Below are 21,057 nucleotides of genomic sequence, written 5' to 3'. Positions count from 1 at the left end.
GCCTGGCTGCGGCGGCGTTGAGGCGGACGCGTCAGGAAGGCCGTGGGGCCGCGGAGTCGGGGCCTGCCGTGGGGCATGAGCCGAGGGGACGACGCCGGAGTCACGAGGTGAGTCCGGCCGCGAAGCGCCCCGGCCCCTCGGGGCGGCCCCGCGGGCCACGGCGGCCCAGGCCGCCCCGGCGAGACGGCCTCCCAGGCCCCGCCCCGGATTGTCCGGCCGCTGGCCCGGAAATAACAATCCGGGTTTTGACCCTTCGCGGCTGGGAATTCTCGGCCCGGAGTCGGGAGGCCGGGGTTCCGGGCCTGCCCGGCCGTTACCGTTCGCTTGTGGGCACAAATGCCTTTGCTTGTCCGGGCTTGGGTGCCCCCAGATGACGGCCCCTGGCGCCCCGGGTCGTTGCGGTGCAGCTGGGAGGGTAGATGTAAAAGCGATTTTGCAGCTGGTAGGCTGCGAGGTTATCACCGTTGCAAGCCCGAGGGACTTGTGCTGTGCAAGCCTTTTTGCTCTCTTATTACACTTTGCTGCTCCTCAAAAAGCCCTGTGCTGAGCTCTTCCAAATATTGTCTGATTTAAGCCTCATAACGACCGGGGTGCGGGGGAGGGGTTCAGGATAATTCTGCCCTTTCTGGAAAGGAAGATGAGACTTAGCTCCCTGAAGAAATGGCTCTTCATTCATTCATTCATTCTGTGCATATTGAATACCAGTCTTGAGCTAGTCACAGGACTACTGAGTGTTCAAGATGCACAAGGCCCTGCTCTCTAGGAGTTTACATTCTAGGAGGCAGACAAGATAGAAGAGTACGCGACACATTGAAATTAGAATGATGTAGAAAGAAAAACTGACTGTGATGGAAACCAACAAGGTGCTGCTTTCTTAGAGAAAGCTTTTAAGGGATCATGACTTACTAAATTCATGCAGTAACTGGGTGCAGAAGTCAGGATTTGCAGCCAAACCTTCTGGCCCCATGACCTACACTCTTCCCACTAAAAATGGCACCTTCCCATAATATTGGTATTATTGCAGTTTTGGGGCAAGAGAAAACAGAAGATTCTATCATTCAAGTCTCATCTCAAATATCATCTCCTTTATAGACCGTCTCTCCACTAATTCTAAAGTGGTCCAGTCAAGCCCCCAGATCACCTTGCTTAATAATGTTCACAGCACTAATCAGTAATTTTGTTTATTTCTTTGCTTTTGTGTGGTCCCACTTCCAAATAGATAAATATCTTTAGGACAGAAGCTTTTACTTGTTCATTCATCTGTCCCCAGTTCCTCCACCCCAGTGCTTAGAATACAGAATTCAGTTCAAAAAAATTTTTGAGGGGGCCTCCCTGGTGGTACAAGGGGTTAAGTCATAGCACCGTGAAGCTATTCACAGCCACAAGTTTGATCCCTGGCCGTCCAGGGAGCTGACCCACATATGGCGCAGCAGACCTCTGCTGTCTTGCCCGTTGCTCCCCTCAGCAGTGTGTTTCAGTCAGTCTGCTTTTGTTCCCCACTCTGTCTCTGGTGAATCCTCTCACCCCTCCCCCCCCAACTCTGGCCTGTACCCCAGTTCTCGTATGCATAAATAAATAAACCTTTAAACAGTTTTCTTTTTAATTATCTGTAGGAAAGTAGGAGGAAAGCAGGGAGAGGACAAAATGTTTCTTCTCCCTTGTTTTCACTCCTTTCTCTCTTAAGGTAAGAGCTAGGGCTTACTCATTTCTTTATTTTTAGTAGAGCCCAGCATTTAGCAGTTAGTAGTTATTTTGTCACACGTTACTGAACAGGTTGAACACGTGAGTGAGAATAATGCCCATATGTGGAGGCAGACACATGCTAGACTTTATAGGCTGACCTGAGATGAATAAGAGGTAATGGCAGTGTTCAATAGTGTCAGGTGTGGTTATTACCACTCAGTTCCTGCAGCACTGACCTCTGAGTGTTTTGGGTTACATAGGACACATGTTTTCTCTGCCAGGGAGTTCTGAAATCAGGCACAGCCTGCCATTTTCTGAGCCCTTCGGCCTTTTCTTTCTCTACCATACTATATATTTATTAATGCTTTGTTTTACATCTGTCTTCTTATTTTTGGTTCTTTCAGCAACCACAAATTGATATGGTTTATTATGTATGAAAAATATATTTTGTAGAGATGAGGAAACAGAAGCTTAGAGAAAAGTAACTTCCAGTAGAAATCCCAAAATAAGAAACTGGGTCTTGTGACCACACAGTTTTGTTCTTTCCATTACTATTTCCATCATAACCCTCATCTTCCTTTTATGTCTGTGAGATGAATCATTTCAGGGTCTGAGACTAGTAATAATTGAAGCTAACATTAATTGGAAGCTTCTTAGGTACCATACATTGTCCTTAATGCATAAGATGTGTTAACTCACTTAATCTGTACTACTCTAAAAGGCATTACCCCCATTTTAAAGGTGAGAAAACTGAGACATAGAGTGGTTAAGTCACTTGCCCAAGATTACATTGATGGTAAATGGTGGATCTGGGATGACTAAGAAGGAAATTAGTTTCTTCTTCCCAGTCTGTCTCAAAATATTAAACATGATAATAGTTAACATTTATTGATTACTGTTGTCAGATGCAGTGTGTAATGCTTTCTCATCCATTATCTTTGATTTCACAATAGTCCTATAGAGTAGGAACTGTCATCTCCACTTATATCTGAGGAAACATACCTAGAAAGTTCACATAACTCACCACGTCACAACCTTCATCCAAGCCCAGTTCTGACTCCAAAGTCTGTGGTCTTAAATTTCCTTTATTACCCTCTTCGATGAGAAAAAACAGGTATATGCTGTTCTTCCTCACCCATCCCCTTCATTGCCATTAAGACTCTGGTAGTTTCCATAACTTATTTTGGGTGACAGTTGAACGTGTCATGTAGTAATAGAAACTTTGGACTCCTGCCCAGTTAGCCTCTGGCTTCAGAAGAGGGAAGCTAGTTTCTACACACGTAACCACACCCCTTTCACCTTAAATGGAAGCTTTTGGGTTCTGGCTGCCAGAGAAGCTGCCCCAAGGGGACTCGTGCTAGAGCCCTGGTTGTGGAATAACTGTAGCCTTTGAGGGACTGCCCAGAGCATGCCCTCCTTGAATAAATGTTTGTTGAATCAAATTTGAAGTTTCTCATTCACACAGTGCTGTTCTTCTCCTGCCTGAATACTTACATTTTCTTTAGCATTTCATAGAGATTGATGGAAGCAGAAACCAAAACTCTTCCCCTGGAGAACGCATCCATCCTTTCAGAGGGTTCCCTACAGGAAGGGCACCGGTTATGGATTGGCAATTTGGACCCCAAAATCACCGAGTAAGTCTCAGTCATCTTAATTTATTATTTACAAAATTGGGATGTTTGTGATGATGATGTTCAGACAATTTGAAGGGGTGTAGGATATGTTTTGGCCCTTTTATTATGTTTTAATTATCTTTGAAGGAGATGTGATGATATTGGCTTGCTATCTTGTCACTTTTCTTACATGAGGACTCTTCTACTGCAGGCACACAGACTTAGCTGTCCTTTAAAACAAATACATTTTTTTCCTGCTTGCCAAAGATGTTCTGTGTGGTATTTGCAACTATTTGATTCCTTGTATTCCATGACTATAGGAAATTATTTTCACAATCAGCCTTGAGTGTCTCTTCTTCCTCAAATTGAAGGAACAAGCAGAAGTCTTAGTACCTTTGCAGACAGAGAGCTGCCACTTGACTGTAATTCATGTCGAGCAGTCATGGGAGGGTCATTCCTAAAAGCAGTCATAGAGATCATCCTGGTCCCTTTGATTGTCATTTATTCATTAAATGATCTGAGCGCCTGCCGTGTGCCAAATGCCATGCTATGTTGTTTTCAAACTTTAAGTCTGAGAAACCTTATCTTAAAGTAATTGAAAACTATAAATAAAATAAAAACCCAGAGCTATTCTGATTAAGGTGGGGAAGAGTACATCTAAAAGCTTCTGGCAACTGCCACCCTTTCTTTGGCAATCACTTAGAGGCTCCATGCAATATATTTGAACACTTTTGTTATGATCAGCTCTCTTATCCTACAATAGAAACTGAGGTCCAGGAGACCAAAGTGCCTTGCCCAAGGTCACAAAACTATCAATAGTTGAATTGCTCTGACTCCCCTCTCGCCATCATGGCCATTACGATAGAAAGGAACTTCTTAGCAGAGGGAATTAAGAGGATTTTCCTCCCTCCATTGTGGAAAAGGTGACTGGAGAGTTAAGATTAAGTGAATTAAGCTGTTTGCAGGGGTGGGGGAATGCGGATCGGGTGTGGATGGAGGGATCAGTGTTTAAAGCAATCATGGAGCAGATCAGCAGTCCTAGAAGGTACACCCTTTGGAATAGGATTACAGGCGAAGGGAGAGGAAACAGGTAACCTACTTGATTAAGTCTGGAATGAGAGGAAATATATGTAAGGAGTTGGGGTTGGAGAGAGGAGAAGGAATGTAAATTAAGGAAACAAGATTGTGATGGAAAGTTTAGTTCCTTTGGCCTGTTCAAGCTCAAATTACTGTTGATATTTAAGAAGTGTTGCTCCCCCACCCCATATCATGTTATCTTGATGACAGGCCCTAGAATATAGACAGTGCATTTAGTTTGGTTCTCTTTATGATTCATGATTTTGGTGATGAATGTGTGATTCTGTCCAACCTCTCAATTAATGTCTATTGATCAGAATAACTACTTCCATCGTCTAAAATTCAAGCTGTGAGAGGAGGCTCCCAAGAGTGGTTTCCATCCGCACCTCTGCTTATCTTAATGGAAATCTGGAGGGTGGAAACACTTCTTTGGGCTCCAATTCCCTGCGATGAGACTCTTGTTCTAATTGTGTCCCATACTTGACAGGAGAGTTCAAATAGACATCTTGCACCTCAGCGTATGTCATAAGAGTATGTGAATGTTTTCTTCAGCTAGAGCTGTTAGTGGGAACCCTGAATCAGCTTCCCCACTGATAACCCTGTGCTCTTTACATCGCATCACAGAGTGAGCTGCGGACCAGGGCCTTGACGGCCTCCCATGTCTGTCTCACCAGAGTGCATTTTCATTTTCTCCTGTGGAGTCCTTATCTTAAAACATTTCCTTTTTTAAGCAAAACTAATTAAGTAGTAACTAATTAAACAACTAAGTAGTAGCAAACTAAATAGCAATATAACTGTCAGTCATAACCTTTGGTCAGCATGAGATTTCCTTGGAACAAAGCAACCTAACATTCTAGTAGGGTAGTTCTTATTTTGTGAAAATATGTGTTTTCCTTCCAATTTTTCAATTTCTGGATCCCTTTCTTCTCTATTAGGTAACTATGGGCCCAGACTAATTACTGAGATAGAGTAATGGCCAAACATTGAAGGATTTTTTGATATAATTTATGTAAACATTTAGTGCCTGGCTTGAAGTCCAATCTTAAGGTATTATTTGAACCTAGATCTCTAAACTTCTAATGACTCTTGATAGAAGTTTGCCAATCACCCTCCAGTTTTCGTGATTAAACTAACACCCACCTACACATTGCTGCCAGTTCCTGCTGTTTCACCGTCATGTACTCATTACCCCCCTATTCCTGATCTGCTGTATAAGCTGATTTGAATGCCCCTCCTGATTTGAATGTTCTCACCTCTGGCTAGAAGACAAATTGTGCTACCTACTGTCATGAGTGGTTACTGGAATATGTAAAACAGTGGCAATTTTTAAAACATTCATTTCATAATTAACTCTAGTAATCTTCTGCGTGTATGCCTAGCTTTAATGCTGAAGTTATAGTAGAATTATTCCTCAGTCTCCTCTTAACAGAATATGCATTGCTGATATCTAGCACTCTGATATTTTGCTCCTTGCTTATTTGTGTTCACTTTGTAATTGCAATAGTGACCATTTTGTAACTAACAATGTCTGAATATTTGGATGACTGAGTAGGTCTTAGAGACTTGGGTTTAGGGGAATGGTGACATACTCTAATTTGTGCTGATAGCAGATTGCAAACATGACATTGAAAGTGATAGCTGAATAGATAGAATTCCATTAGATTAAGGTATGTCTTTAAATCTATTCAGCCACACTTGAATTTCATGCAGAGGAGTTTATTGTGGGTGTTTAGCAGGAACTTCACTTCATAAAAGTAATGTCTTATTAGGGAAATCAAACATCAATATCCGTAGGATGATATATAGGGGCAAAGACTAAAATGAAGAATAACTAGGAGAGACTGCCGTCATCACCACCTGCCATTAATACCACCTAGATAGACACCGTAAATTTGCAGACCTATGGGTGAGTCTGAGATGAAGAAGGTGACTGAAGAAAGGAGAGTTAAAGGTGACCCAAATGTTTCTGCCTAAGAAATGTAAAAAAATCATGTCCACACTGACCGTGGGGTAGCTGGAAAAAGACGGTTTGCTTGGGGCGGGGAGGGAGGCCAGTTAAAGGGTCAGTTTTGAGGTTTATTCAGTGAACTGAAAAGCAGTGGAAAGCCATCCAGGTGGGAATGTCCTTCTGATGTGGCTTTCTGGGTACACTGTAATACAGGGAAGAACAGATGCATGAGCCAACCCTGAAAGTACCCATTTCGCTTTTAGCCCATTTCTTACTTTTCCTTCATTGCCTATGCTTCTTTTCATGCCTTGGTTTCCATGAAATAACTTTTCTTATTTGCTCTCTTAAATTTGAATCACAATGTGATAACAAAGAGCACATAGACCCTAAAGACCTGTGGTACTAATTTCTGTAAGTTTATAAAAAGAATTTTCTCTAAAATTGTGCAATGAAAATAATCTTAAATGTCATTTCATTGGCTTCCCATTGCCTGCGGCATCAAATTAAAATTCCCTTACTAAGCAAACATCCTTCACAATCTGCCCCCTGCTGCCTTTCAGCCTCTTATGCCCACACCCACTCTATTCCAGTGGATCAGACTTTCTCACCTTTATGTCTTTGCACTTACACTGAGGCGCTCCGCTCAGATACACCCTTTCAAGAAACTTTTCTTAACCACCACCTTCCCTGCACAATTGGCCCTCTTCATCTGTGTGCTCTTGTTCATGCCTCTGTGTGCAAGTATCGCACTGTTTTGTAATTGTATGATTACAAGTCTCTGCTCTCTAACCAAAATGTGAAGTCCTTGAAGGCAGGGACCTAGTTGTATTCGTCTGGATAGCCAGATACCTGATAAAACTCCTGCCACTTAGTGGGGTTATGTTTTGACACTTGGATAGATGAGTTATTTTTTTTTTTTGCCATTAGACAGGAAGGCCATTTTAAAGACCCATTTCGGAAAGCACTGATTAAGTTGCAGAAATATGTGCGGAACTGGTACACTAACTCTAGCTCCCGGGGGCTGCAAGGCCCACATTGCATTGAGTGAAGCAAGGCTCTGATGAGTGGTGAGCTCTCCACTACTTCAGCAGCAGATGAAAGTGTTTGCAGATGTGAAAGCAAGATTCTCCAGGCTTTTTTCACTATCAGAGCTTGCAGTCCCCATCTCCAGGAAGCAAAATAGTAAACATTTCATTCCTTTTGTTTCGGTGTTCCGATAATTTCAAGAAATTATCAAACAAGAAAAGAAATGCCGGAGAAGTTGAAAGACACAGACCTAAGCAGATGTTCTTGGAATCTTAAGGTCGCACTTCTGGGCAGAACGCATTTGTTAGCTTTTCAAAGAATAATCTGTTGGCTTTTTTTTTCCTGAGTAAATTAAAATTCATTTCCTAGGAAATGCCGATCGCCTTACCTTCCTGCTATCAAGCAGAATGGAACTAATGAAAAGATGACCAGCCTGCAGGGCTCTAGATCATTTTGGGTTTTTTTTTTTTAAATGGGTTTGACCCCACCATTCATGGCAACGGGTGCTGCACTGTTGAGGTTTGAATGGGCATAGGAAGTGGGAGCTGCAGCTGTGAATTAAAGACTCTGGGAAACACTCTTCTAACCCATCTGTCAGTGCATTTGAGAGTCACCCTAGTTGTAAGCCTGTTCAGAAAATCAAGTGAAACCACAGGTTTGCACTTCACGTGCTCCGTTTCCCCTGATGGTCACCCCCTACATTCTCACTGGCAATTAAGGTCTCCTGCTGAGGGAGCTGAGAATTTTGAAATGGGTCTAAAGACCAGATTTAGAGCCACAATGTGCTCTGGGACCCTTGCCTCCTGCCCCAGTCCAAGACCTGCGTTATGTCTTCTTGCTCCACCGTGTCAGGCACGTGATCCAGGGTAATGGACTTGCTTGCTAATGTACATCAGTATCAAATTTAGCATAGCTTATGATCCATCTCATATCTTCTGCCTCCCAAAGGAGATTCTTACTCAAGAATAAAATCTTGATGAGTTTCTTCTAGAAAACAATGTGAATATAAATGTGGCTGTAATGACAGCTTTACTGACTCCCTATGGGGTAGAATTCCCAGTAATAACAGATTTAGCATGTGGGCTGATACCTTTTTAGTATCACAGGGACAGCATTGTTTAGAGAAAGCCTTGACTCCATTTGAATAGTGCGGAGGATGCCAGGAGGAAGGCCAAAGGAAAAGGAAACAGGAGAACTGTTGGTTTGTCTCACCCTTACATCAGATGACAGGAAGTCAGGATTGAGATTGGCCACAGCAACCTGTTAAGGCCACATCTGTTTGAATAACTTGAAAGCTCTATAGAAACCAAATAAGTTTTAGAGCAAGGACTCTAAGAAGACAAGGGTAGAGTGGCAGCAAGAGCTGGGAATGAGCTCCAGCTAGGAGTAAATTTCTTCCTTGGCTGTCTGTATTCTTTATTCCATTATATTCCAGAATACAAGCTGTGTTAAGGCAACTGAGGATGCTTAACTATCTGTGGCTGGATGATTTATATGACTGGCCGGGTCCCCTGCCCTGTGCGGAACCAGCCGCAGTCTGCTGAGGTTCCACATTGTCGTCACGTCCAGTCACGTCACGGATTGAAATTCTCAAGCACTTGTGGAAGTGCCCCTTGCTGTGGTTCAGTGTTGGGCAGTTTCTCTCAAGTGCAGTTTGGGGCTAACTAACTGAAATCTAATAGGGAAATTTTCCAGTGATGTTGCTTTGCTTATGTGAATATGTGTAAAATTTACAAATGACTGGCTCTGGTGAATTCTCTCACCCTCCCGTGCCTCTGACTGTACCCAGTGCTTGTATAAATAAATAAATGAATCTATTTATTAAAATAAATAAATAAATATATGTAGAGGTTGAGGACCTTCAGCTTCAACTGTGATATATACATGTATTATCTCGTATTAAAATTTAGCCCTTATAATAGACATGCATTGATAAGTTGAATTTGAATGATGTGGAGATACTGCTTAGTATTCTGTAACTTTATTAGTCATTTGTGTGTTGTTACTTTGTTTTTGAGAGAGGATAGGCTTTGACTTTGGGAGTGTGGGTGTGTGTTTCTGATGGAGTTACAGTTACTCACAAATACTATGTCATTGCCAAGAAATTAAAAATAAATAAATCGACACTATTTTTGAGCTTTTCTCCAAAAGAAAAACAAATGGTGCTTGTGGGCCAGACAGCTGTTTGTTAGGTGTGGTTTTTTTGTTTGGTATTTTTGTGCTGGACAGACGCATAGCCATGACAATTCTAGTTCCCATTCCAAATAGAGGCAAACAACTCTCTTTGCCAAATAAACTTAACATAGCGATTCAGAGGAAGGCGGAGGGTGAGGGCACTAGATTCTCTCCCTGGGGTAAATTATCTCCTGCTTTTATCTTGCACTTCAGCTAAGTGACACACCAACTTCCCAGTGCATGCTCACAGGCTGTTCTCTCTCCACAGATACCACCTCCTCAAGCTCCTCCAGAAGTTCGGCACAGTAAAGCAGTTTGACTTCCTCTTTCACAAGTCAGGTGCTTTGGAGGGACAGCCTCGAGGGTACTGTTTCGTTAACTTTGAAACTAAGCAGGTAATTGGGCTCCCCCACCAGCCTTCACACTGCCTAGCACTCTCTCGCATCCCTATTTGTGCATCTCTCCAGGTGACTAGAGTCGCAGTTTCTTGTGGGCAGGAGCCGTGTCTTACCGTCTCTCCGTGCCCGGCCCCGAGTCTGAGAGGACGTCCTCAGGCACACGTGCACTCGTGAGCAGCTTTCGAAACCTGCTTTTCTGGGCTCGCCGGCTAAGGCAGCTGACCTACTTTTTGACCAAATGCTTGGGATGCCCACATGAAGCACATGGCCATCCTCCTCCCTGCTCTGTTTTGTTTTTCCCCTCAGTGGCTGGCCAACAAAGCCTCTTTTCTTTCCATAGTTCTGCCCCGTGGTACAGAAGGCCTCCCTCTCTGTGGTGAACCACCCACAAACTCTTTTTAAAGATTTTTTTTTTTAAATGTACCCTTCTCAGTGTCTCACAACAAATGCATATGGATTTAAATATATGTAGAGAGGGCATCCCCGGTGGCGCAGCGGTTGAGTGCTGGCTTGCGAAGCTGCCCGCAGCCTCTGCAGTGCCGGTTCGATCCCCGGCTGCTCCCCGGCCACTGGAGGAGGGTCCCACATGGCGCTCAGACCTCTCCTGCCGCCCGCTGCTCCCCTCAGCAGTGTACTTCATCACTCTGCCTGCTCTGCTCTCCGCTCTGGCTCTGGTGAATTCTCTCACCCTCCCGTGCCTCTGACTGTACCCAGTGCTTGTATAAATAAATAAATGAATCCATTTATTAAAATAAATAAATAAATATATGTAGAGGTTGAGGACCTTCAGCTTCAACTGTGATATATACATGTATTATCTCGTATTAAAATTTAGCCCTTATAATAGACATGCATTGATAAGTTGAATTTGAATGATGTGGAGATACTGCTTAGTATTCTGTAACTTTATTAGTCATTTGTAAAAAGCATTGCCTCATATATTATTAATAATTGTATTTGGATGTTTTTCTTATGAAAGAAATACATGCTTTTGGGAGGGGGGTGGGCCTCCCCTGATGGCGCAGCGGTTGAGCGCTGGGCTGCGAAGCTGCCTACAGCCTCTGCTGCGCTGGTTCGATCCCCAGCCGCTGGCGAGGGTCCCATATGGCGCACAGACCTCTCCTGCCACGTCCTCTGCTCCCCTCAGCAGTGTATTTCAGTCAGTCTGCCTTTTCTGCTCCCCGCTCTGGCTCTGATGGATTCTCTCACCCTTCCACGCTTCTGACTGTACCCAGTGCTCATATAAATAAAATTAAAAAAAAAAAAGAAGAAAAAACAAGAAGAAATACATGCTTTTTATAGATTAAAATATAGATAAGTACGTCACTTAGTTGATATAATTACTTAATATTTAGATATATGTTTTAGTTGATATAATCACTTAATATTTAGATATATGTTTTTCTGATCTCTTCTGCACATTTACACAGACATAAACACATGCAGTTTACAGTACACAAACAGAATCATGTTATCATGTTTACCACTCAAAGTATAAAATTTTTCTGTCATCTGGTATTCATCAAGGGAATGCTCTATGTCATTGTGACCTCACCAGTGTACTGTGTATGACTGTGTGTATATATGCATGTGTGTGTATAAAAATTCATTGATGTGTGCAGCTTTAAAATTTATGCATTTTATTACATGTAACTTGCATCTCAGTTTAAAAACTAATCAACATAATTTTTGATGCCTGTATAATATTTCATTATATGAATATGTGCCAAGTTACTTGACTAATCCCCAGCTGTTAGCTCATTTCGTTTGTCCCCATTGACTTATAAGCACACACACTAGTGAATCTCTTTATAGCTCTGTGTCCAGACTCACTGCATTCATGGAAATGGAGGACATCAGCAAAAGCCATGCATGTTTTCTCTTCATACAACTACCGGATAGCCTTTGAGAAATGATGTTGGTGGAGTCTGTTTGGGAATATCCTTGTCCTTACCACTGCTAGCAATTTTTATTTCTAACTTTTACAAATGTGGTATGGTAGGTGATAAGTTGCACATTGTTATTCCGATAAGTTGCACATTGTTGTTTAAATATCTCAGAGGGAACTGAAAGAATGCCCCATAAGGTTAGCATTTTGAAAACTCTTATTCTTCCTTAATGAGAGCATGTGATGAGGATTCTAAAACCAGTGGTCATGTTGGGGCTGGGTATTGGCTCAGAGACACTGGACTAGCTATCACAAAGCCTAACTTCTGCCTCTGACCCCTTTATTAACTTTATATAAGTCTCTTAACCTCTTTTGGTTTCAGTTTTCATTTAAAAAGTGGGTTAAAAATACATCCTCTCTTTCTTTACCTTATCGGAAATTGAGAGAATAAACGAGGGCACATATGAAAACACCAATGTCATTTCATAATATTCTTAAATATATGGTCTTTGAAATAACATACAAAGATAGAAAATTATTTTTAAAACATTTGTGCCCTGCTCGCATCTGACTACTGCTGATTCTACGGAATTTGTAGAGTGTGCCCCATAGGCACTGATTTTTCCAGTGAAACTTAGAAGAAGAATAAAATCTATCCCTCTCACTTTATGTGCAGTAGTGAGACAGGGGTGCCAGTGGCTTTCAGTGTCAGTCCCATAGTGTGGACTCAATAAATAAATTGTTGAATGTCATGATGGCAAGCTCCAAAGGAGTAAGAGATTTCTGTGAAACTAGACTAGAATGCTGGGGTTACGCAGCAGTCTCACATAGACGCTCCTTGTTCCTCTTCCTGTTCCTTAAGGGCTTCTTCACCCCCAGCCAACGTGGGCTCCACTTGGCTGACTGCCTCATGGATACAAATGGAGCAGAGAAGGTTTGGCAGGATGGAAAAGTACAGCCAGGTTTCCTGGGAAGGTCCTGGAGTGACTGTTATCCAGCTTCAGGAATTCCTTTCAACCCTGTGGCTCCCGTGTCTGATGGGGAAAGGGTCAGGGAATTTTTGGCCCTGGAAACCAGGTGCACAGATTGGCTCACACAGATACCTTGCTCGCAGCCTCTTTGACTCACTCCTGCTTTTTCCGGTCTAGTTTCCTTCACTCCCATATCCTTTGAAGCTACTACTGTTTCTTAACTTTGAATCCAGGGAGTATAAGCCCGAGTCCAGGATATAGTTCTAGGGTTCCTGAGAGGAATGCAGTTTCTTGACACAGGAAGTGCTACCCTAAGAACTGTATGTGGAGAGGTGTCACCTAAGAAAAACAGTACCTTTAGCTAACTGGCTGAGTGCTGACCATGCGCTCTCTGAGTCCTCACATCTACCAGAGAGGCACAAGTAATAGTATCCACATTTTACAGGTGAAAAAGGTGCTATTCAGAGAGACTGATCTCCCCCATAGTTCACTGTCACCCCCAGTCAGTGACAGGCAGGCTCTGAATTCTTATTTGACTTAAAAACTCTTATCCTTTTTGTTAGTCACGCTTTCTTACTGTAAACCCTTTTTGCCAGTTCTTTACCAAAAGCTGGTTGAAAATTCAACCCTGAAAAGCATTGAGGACCTAGGAGACTACATATGGCTAGGTAGGCATTTGATTATTTCACTGACATCAGTCTCTTTCCCGGACAGGAAGCTGAACAAGCTATCCAGTGTCTCAATGGCAAACTGGCTCTGTCGAAGAAGCTGGTGGTGCGGTGGGCACATGCTCAAGTCAAGGTGAGTCTAGTGGGCTAGAAAGGCAACGTCAAGCTCATGCTAAATGAGTTTCCCAAAAGACAGTTGTCCACTTCCCCATTTGCATCTCAGCCTCCACATCTGGAACAGCCAGGCTTAGGTCTCCTACTTGTATTTACCATGTGTGTTGCCAGATTTTTCTTTTGAGAAACATCTCAGGAGGGATTAAGTTCCTCGGTTGTTTGTCTCCACATACCCACAGATTCTGTTTTTGATTGATTTTTCCATGTGGCTGATGTGTATATGCAGACCGCTCCCGCGCGCGCTCTCTCTTTCTCTCTCTCTCTTTTTTTTTTTTTTTTGGTGTGGGGGTTCTTTGGAGGAAAAAATGTATTTATTTTTAAAATTAGTTGCTTTAGGCATTATTAGACTCTTCCCAGCCTCTCAATTCTGTGGAGGGTTTGAATATGTTTATTCTAAATGCTTAGGAAATGGGTAGTTTGTATGAGTGCTTAAAGCAATGGCATCTCCTTACTCCAGAGATTTTGAGGGTTATTTGTGGAACCTGCAGTGCCTGTGTTGTCTCCAATGCCGGAGAAGTGGCAAACTGCCTTGTTCATCTTGTAGTTGGTCTCTTGGGAGAATGCACTGGAAAGACTATGACCATTAAAAAAGAATTGAATGACGTTCTGTTTTGCCCAGCACAGAGGTGGTGATGTGTGTGGACTGGAGCAGTCCCCGGCATTGATTCTCTTCCTTCTGTGGTGGGGTTTTGACAGACCTACCCGTGAAAAGATTGTGACAGTTAAAATTGGAGCTTCGATCTTTAGTCATAGGAGCTTGGTTTTTGCTCAGATACTCTGCCCAGCACACTTCCCAGTAGAGTCTCACAGAAATCAGGCACTGGCACACAGCCTCCACGCTGAAACAGACACTGTTTCAGCTCCTTACGAGTGTTCAGGCAATCGCAGAGCTGTCTCAGTTTCTAGGACACGTTGCTTTAACAATAGAACCAACAAGGAGAATTACTAAATGCGTTTTTACTCAAGGAAATCAAATCTCACTTGCCATACTGTCATGTTCTTGTTCTGCACCTCCCTGAGAAGACTGGCAAGAGAAATCATCCTCCTTCCTGTCTCTCATGTGAGAGCTGCTCTGCCTCGCCATTCTCTTCTACAAGTCTTTTTGATCAGTCTTCTGACTTATTTAATATTATATTTACTTTTTCCAGGAAGTGTATAATTATCTGACACCAAATTCAACAGTTCTTTTGTGGTAGAATGTTGTCAATATCAGTAGCTGAAAGCTTTTACTACTTTTATTCTCCACTCAGACCTGTCAAGAGTTGATTGTTACGCTTGGTATCTTGTGAAAATCTAGCAAAATTTTTAAGTGTTTTGGATAAAGCAAAATAAATATTGTAAGCGGTGATATATGATAGTGAAAATAAGCATGTGAGGGGGCAGTCCTGCTGGGTATTTGTACATTCCGTGAATTTGGAAGTTGAAGTTATTTCCCTGCAGATTAAGGAGGGATAATGATTAAGTGGGAAGCTTCTAAACTTTTTCTAAATGTATAGGCCAAAATTCTGGAGTTCTGCATTAATCCCCAATGTAAAGCAGTCCTAAAATGTCTGTTAATACACTCACAATAGATTGTGGGGCTGGTGTTTCTGAATCCAGCACTGTAGTAACGTGCTGGTTTTCACTGAGGTGAAGTAATTCCCCTTTTTCTTATTTTCAGAGATATGATCATAACAAGAATGATAAGATCCTTCCAATCAGTCTCGAGCCATCCTCAAGCACTGAGCCTGCTCAGTCCAATCTAAGGTAAGATGGTGTCCCGTGGACAGACTGTTATTCACGGAATTGTGCCATTTCTTCCAGAACTTCATTCCTAAATCTAGAAAATTTGCAGGCTCTTGATTTAGAGTAGAATCTACTAAGTAAGTGAATCTACTGACTTTGACATATTGAGAGAGAGGTGTTCAGTTAATCCCCCAGAATGTGTACATTTCCTGCCCTGCCCCAAGGATCATACACTACCCATTTGTAGAATTTGTTGATTCAAAAAAGGCTGGATATACTTATGTACCTACTGCCCAACAGCCATCGTGCTGAGCACTGGACTACAAAGGTAAGTCACGCACAGTCCTTGTCCTGACAACAAGCACTTCAGTAAGGTGTTGAGTTTCTTTAGGTTTGTCATTATACACTTAATTCCTCCCAGAGTCTGAGTTTCTTAATGTAAAATTTCAGTTTGCAACACTTTAATTCTGTGTACGATTTCAGCAACTATAACAGTTTTGCTTCTAATATATACAAATGGTCAGTCACTTCTTTGGAGTTAATTCAAAACAGAAGGAACTACGGGTTGGGTAGAGAAAGGGGAAGTTAAGTGGATGTTTGAGCAGAAGTAGAGGGTTTTTGGTTTTTTAGGTTTTTTTGTTTTGCATTGCCTAGGGAGAAAATTTAACAATAGCCAGAGTTTTTTGAGCTTACTATGAAGCAGGCATTGTGTTAAATACTCCACATGCTCCTTGTCATTTAATAATCATAAAAATACTGGTAAAAATATTGTTACCCTCGTTTTATATTTGTGGAAACTGAAGCTAGGAAAGGTAAAACTTCTTTGTTTTTTTTTTTTTTAATTTTTATATTCCCTGTACAATTGCATCCCCCTTATTTTGACCCCAAACCCTCCTAGGAAAGGTAAAATTTCTTTGCCAAGATTACACAGGTAGCAGAATCCAGATTCAAAGCCAGGATTACTGTGCAGCAGTCTTTCAGTTACTGCTTCAGAATGGGCAAGCGAGGCTGTAAATGCAGGAGTACACTTCTGCAGCCTGCTCCGGGGGAGGAAAGAAATCAGCTCTCAGCTGCAAACTCAGGAAAGCTGAGCCTGTTTGATGGAGGGACAGACAGAAAAAGAAAAATCCCCTCATGTATTATCTGGACCAACAAAACCGAGCATCTCATTACAAGCATCTCATTAAATTGCAAGCAGCCATAATCCCGAAAAGTTTTTAGGAGTGATAAAACTAGTAAATTAAATTTTATTTTATAGTTCATTGAATTTCATGTCATCGATATTTCTTAGTTTTGTGCTGCTTTATTGCTTTGTAGTCCTGGAAAAAAATTTTTTTTTAATTATAATGACTTTTGTAGGTTCACTGGGAACTTAAGTCCACTATGCTGTTTTCCCCATACCGGGAACCTTTTTGATCCCAGATTGGTTTCCATAAGTCAGACTTCACTTACATTGTTTCTGATACTTGCAATAGTCTACTAGGGGTGATCACCCACAAAGGACGATGCCTTCGTGCTTGATGATCTTCATGTTTCTTCGTTTCCATGTTTTCTCTTTTTACAGATAGTCTGGTGTTTCCAATTCATTTTTTAATCCAGAGAACCTCAGTTTGTAGCTTTCTATTATTATCTCTGGCTCACTAGACAAGGTTGTTTCCCTGTGACTCGCGCAGAATGAACCAGTGGCTGGCCACTAATGGAAGAGGTGTGGGGGTGTATCTGGTCACGCCTCACTGTTCACTTCTACTGTAACTTAATTTCTTTAATTTTACATTGCCCGTGTAAAACTGAGTATTTGCCGCAGATGTGTATACTTTGTGGGATCTGTAAAAGACTGTGACTGTATTCCCTTGCAAGTTTCTCTCCCTGCCTAGAGACTGTTGACAGCATCAAAAAGGGAAAAGAAAGGGGGTCGTCAGCCAGAAAGCAGCCTTTGCCCGAGAGCTGTGCACTGCCCTTGATCAGGAGGGAACTCCTCTCAGCTTCCACAGTGTCTCCTCACCCTGCTCCGTAATACAGGGCTGCTCAGCTTTCAACCTGGTGGAGGGGGAGAGAGAGCTTGGGCGTCGATGATAAACAAACGGGACTTGAATCTTGGCTCCACAGCTTGTTAGTTGTATGCACCTAGGGCAGATCTCTACCTCTCTACATTTGTGTCTTCATCTATAAAATGTGGGTGATGACACTTAACAAGATTGTTGCAAGGATTAGGAACAATGTAAGTGAAGTGCTAGACACAGTCCCCAGCTCTTATAAGCACCCTATAAATGTTGGCCTATATAAACACATGTGTGTCAGTGAAAAAGAGAATATAGAATTTCCAGGGTGTTTTTGCCACTATTCTTCAGTGATTCAAAGGGTGGTAGAGTGAAAAGTTAATAGCCTAGGCTTTGGAGTCAGAGTGTTTTCAGATCTCAAATGCACCCCTTACTAGCTGTGTTAGCTGTGTCCTGGACAGCTTTCTGTCCCTCAGCTCCTTCATCTGCAAAATAAGGCTATAATCTACCTTACTTTGATGTTTTCAATCCTACATGAATTTTTTCCCTCAGTTTTCTAAAATACACATGAAATATACTAACCATTTTTAAGTGTACAGCTCAGCGATACTAAATACATTCATATTGTCCGACACCACTACCATCCACCTCCATGGTGCTTTTCGTCTTGTAAAACTGAAACTCTGTGCCCATTAAACAATAGCTCCTCGTTCCTACCTCCCCCAGCCTAGGCACCATCTTTCTACTTTCTATCTCTGTGATTTTGGCTACTCTTGGTACCTCATATAAGTGAAATGCGGTATTTGTCCTTTTGTGACTGATTGATGTCCCTTAGCATAGTGTCCTTGTGTTTCATCCACGTGTAGCATGTCAGGATTTACATCCTTTTAAGGCTGAATGTTTTTAAAATGTGACACTCTGTTTTGCTCACTCACTAAACCATTATTGACGCCTGTTATGAATGAGGCTGCTGGGAACATGGGTATGCAGATCGCTCTGTAGACTCTGCTTTTAAGTCCTACATGGGTTACTTGTGAGTGCTCCTATCCACCAGGCACAGGTGCTGGACAGTGTTTGTGCCTGAGAATTAAATGTAACAAAATGTGAACTACTCGCACAGTGTTTGGACTTCCAATAAAAACTTACGCTGTTATGTGTTGCTTAATTACATCTCGGTCTTCAACCGCGGAGAGAGTGGTCCCAATAGGCCGCACGTTGTCCTAGGTGTGTCGTGGGCTACACCACCTGAGTTTGTGCAAAGCACACTGTGACATCCTCACAGCCGTGAAGTCACCTGCCTGCATGTTTTGCGGAACATAGCCCTGTCATTAAGTAACACATGAAATGTTTGAATGTTCATAGTTGAAGATCTGTTGCTGCTTCGGTATGCATCAGAGGCATGAGAAAGGTGAAAAACACAAGTATTTATTTTCTGAATGCAACAGGCCCACTCTGATCTTCTGCCCTCCTTTTTCCAGCGTCACTGCAAAAATAAAAGCCATTGAAGCAAAACTGAAGATGATGGCAGAAAATCCTGATGCAGAGTATCCAGCAGCTCCTGTTTATTCCTACTTTAAGCCACCGGATAAAAAGAGGACTACTCCTTATTCTAGAACCGCTTGGAAATCTCGAAGATGATGGTTTACTGTTGCAGCAACAGCAAATTGATCTTCACACCTAAAACCCTCTGCCTTGTACTTTGTAGATGTGAGCGGTACTATCCACAGCACAATCACATGGTAGAGTTTGGCGACATAACCTTTTTGGATGTTCTTATGGATGTTTCTTCCCTGAAGTATGTGTGGAATTGAGCATCTTCCAGAATAAATAGGATTGTATCCAAAATTGTGATTTGAACACTGGGATGCTCTAGCTGGCTGATTTGTTTGGATTCGTAACTCCAGAAACATTGTATAATGTGCCAGAGAGAAAGGCAAACATAAAACACGTTATTTAAATCAGGAAACTAAAAAAAACTGAGCATTTTTCTGTGCTCAAGTGTCTTTACAACATAGGAAAAAAGTGTGAGATGGAGGGAAGTGAAAGACGAATCGTGTTTGGAGTTGTTGTTCCAGAATTTACCATAGAAATCCCTCCAATTGGACTAAAAAGGGAAAGTTCTTGGCAAAACCGAGCTGGTTCTTTGAGCAAATGTTGTGGTAATCTGTTTAAGAATCATGCTTATTGATTCAGAATTCCAATTAGGAAAACGTGGTGTATATCTTTAAATTGTTTGTGTCGACAAAACTGTAGAATCAAATTTAGCATTTTATACCACAACAGAAGATCTATTTGGAAACCCAGCTTTCATTTTATAGTGATCATTTTTTTTTTAAATCTAAATAATCCTGCCTTCTATAATACCAAATGTTATTAACGTGGGACTTTTAAAATTGCTCTTATTGCATGAGGTTGTTTTATAGCATGAGAGTGTTCTATTTGGAATTGTATCATGGCCAATCTAAATAGAAAAGCAAATTTTCTTTAACAGCCTAGATGTTGCTACATCGATCGCTGTCACACATACTATTTTCTGACCATTGTGTAGGGGTCTGAGTAGAAGCTGAACTCTCTTGGGCAGGGTGAGGAGGGGGCACACGAGAGACGCGGAAGCCAGTGGGACAGGCACTGCTCTGGGACGAAGAATATGATGACCTCGTGGCTGGTGTAGTTTTACAAGGATTGAAAGACAGCATGAGTTTAAATGATTCTTCATTCCTGGAACGTACTTCTCCCCCATTTTTGCTATTTGGGACTTTCCAAATGTAACACTAGAGAGGAAAAAAAAAAAATGAGTCCGCAGGTTCGGGAATGTTTCTGTGTCAGCAGTGTTGGTCACGGTGGTGCCATGTCCAGGCGCTGTTGCGTGGGTAGCACCATTGCTGCGGCACCTGGCCCGCCTCACCCTTGCCCCAGCGGCCATTCTTAGTGATCGCACCCTGTCCGCCACTACCTTTCCTAGCAAGAGGAACATTTCAGTAAAGTCACTTAAGTCTTCCTATGAGCATCAGTTTGAAGCGCTTGAACAAAAACCATCGCCTAGTAAGGCTTCAGAATATACACAGCTGGTTCAAAGAAATTCTTACAGCTTTCCCAAGGTAAATCTTTTTAGATATCTTTAGATATTAAATACGTTCTGCGTTTATTAGTGATGATGTCTATAATAAAAGTAACTCTTCTTCCATGTGGGGGATAGTTCAGGGAAGGTGGGAGCATTATCTCCCATTTTTCTGGTGACTTCTTAGAGTATAGAATTCACCCTTTTATCCTTAAGTCCTCAAAGGGTTATGGTGAAGTAGGACTTCCTTAATGCAAAATAGTCTTCTATTTTTAATAGGAATTTAGAAAATACTTAACTTTGAATTACATAGAGTTGTTTCCTTTAGAAACCAGAGCTATTTATTTGTATTTAAAGCAATGTTTATTATTTGTACCAATTCTTACTCCTCTGTGTGAATAAATGCAAGACAGTGTCCGTGTGATCGTGTCCTCTCATCCGTTTCCTGGAGCAAAGACTGCAGCTCCCTGCTAGGACTCGGACTGTGTGTCCTGGTGGGTGCTGTTTCTAAGAGCCTCTGTGGAAGGTTCTGGCTAGAGGTGGCCTCAGAGGCAGCATGCGCCACCCTCTACCACCTGCTTCTGTTGTTAGACAGGAGGAACGAGGCTCACTTCTCACTGCACATCTTAACTATTTGGAAAAAAGTTGTCAAGGGA

General features: G+C 42.1%; 1 protein-coding gene across 2 annotated transcripts; it reads left to right on the top strand.

Moving 5' to 3' along the window:
• Window positions 1-4: 4 nt before the first annotated feature.
• Window positions 5-20,851, top strand: RBM18 (RNA binding motif protein 18). 2 transcript variants are annotated; one of them, XM_037495133.2, is made up of 6 exons: window positions 5-107; window positions 3,199-3,317; window positions 9,791-9,917; window positions 13,494-13,580; window positions 15,282-15,367; window positions 18,822-20,851. In XM_037495133.2, exons 2-6 carry the CDS (start codon window positions 3,205-3,207, stop codon window positions 18,979-18,981), a joined length of 573 nt encoding a protein of 190 aa, XP_037351030.1. In that variant the 5' UTR covers window positions 5-107; window positions 3,199-3,204; the 3' UTR covers window positions 18,982-20,851. The 2 variants fall into 2 exon arrangements, with proteins under 2 accessions (XP_037351030.1, XP_037351029.1); XM_037495132.2 differs by having other exon boundaries at window positions 3,189-3,317.
• The last annotated feature ends 206 nt before the right edge of the window (window positions 20,852-21,057 follow it).

This window comes from Talpa occidentalis, unplaced genomic scaffold (genome assembly GCF_014898055.3).
Source record: "Talpa occidentalis isolate TD23 unplaced genomic scaffold, MPIMG_talOcc4v2.1 talOcc4.7, whole genome shotgun sequence".
NCBI lineage: Eukaryota > Metazoa > Chordata > Mammalia > Eulipotyphla > Talpidae > Talpa > Talpa occidentalis.
Note: the sequence above shows the minus strand (reverse complement) of the source record. Positions and strands in the feature narration are given on the sequence as shown.

Bases quoted from the DNA above. Each gene is read 5' to 3' on its own strand.
- RBM18 (XM_037495133.2), top strand. From the start codon at position 3,205: ATGGAAGCAGAAACCAAAACTCTTCCCCTGGAGAACGCATCCATCCTT. The intron at 9,918-13,493 runs GTAATTGGGCTC...TTTCCCGGACAG, and splicing joins TTAACTTTGAAACTAAGCAG to GAAGCTGAACAAGCTATCCA. The intron at 15,368-18,821 runs GTAAGATGGTGT...TCCTTTTTCCAG, and splicing joins CCTGCTCAGTCCAATCTAAG to CGTCACTGCAAAAATAAAAG.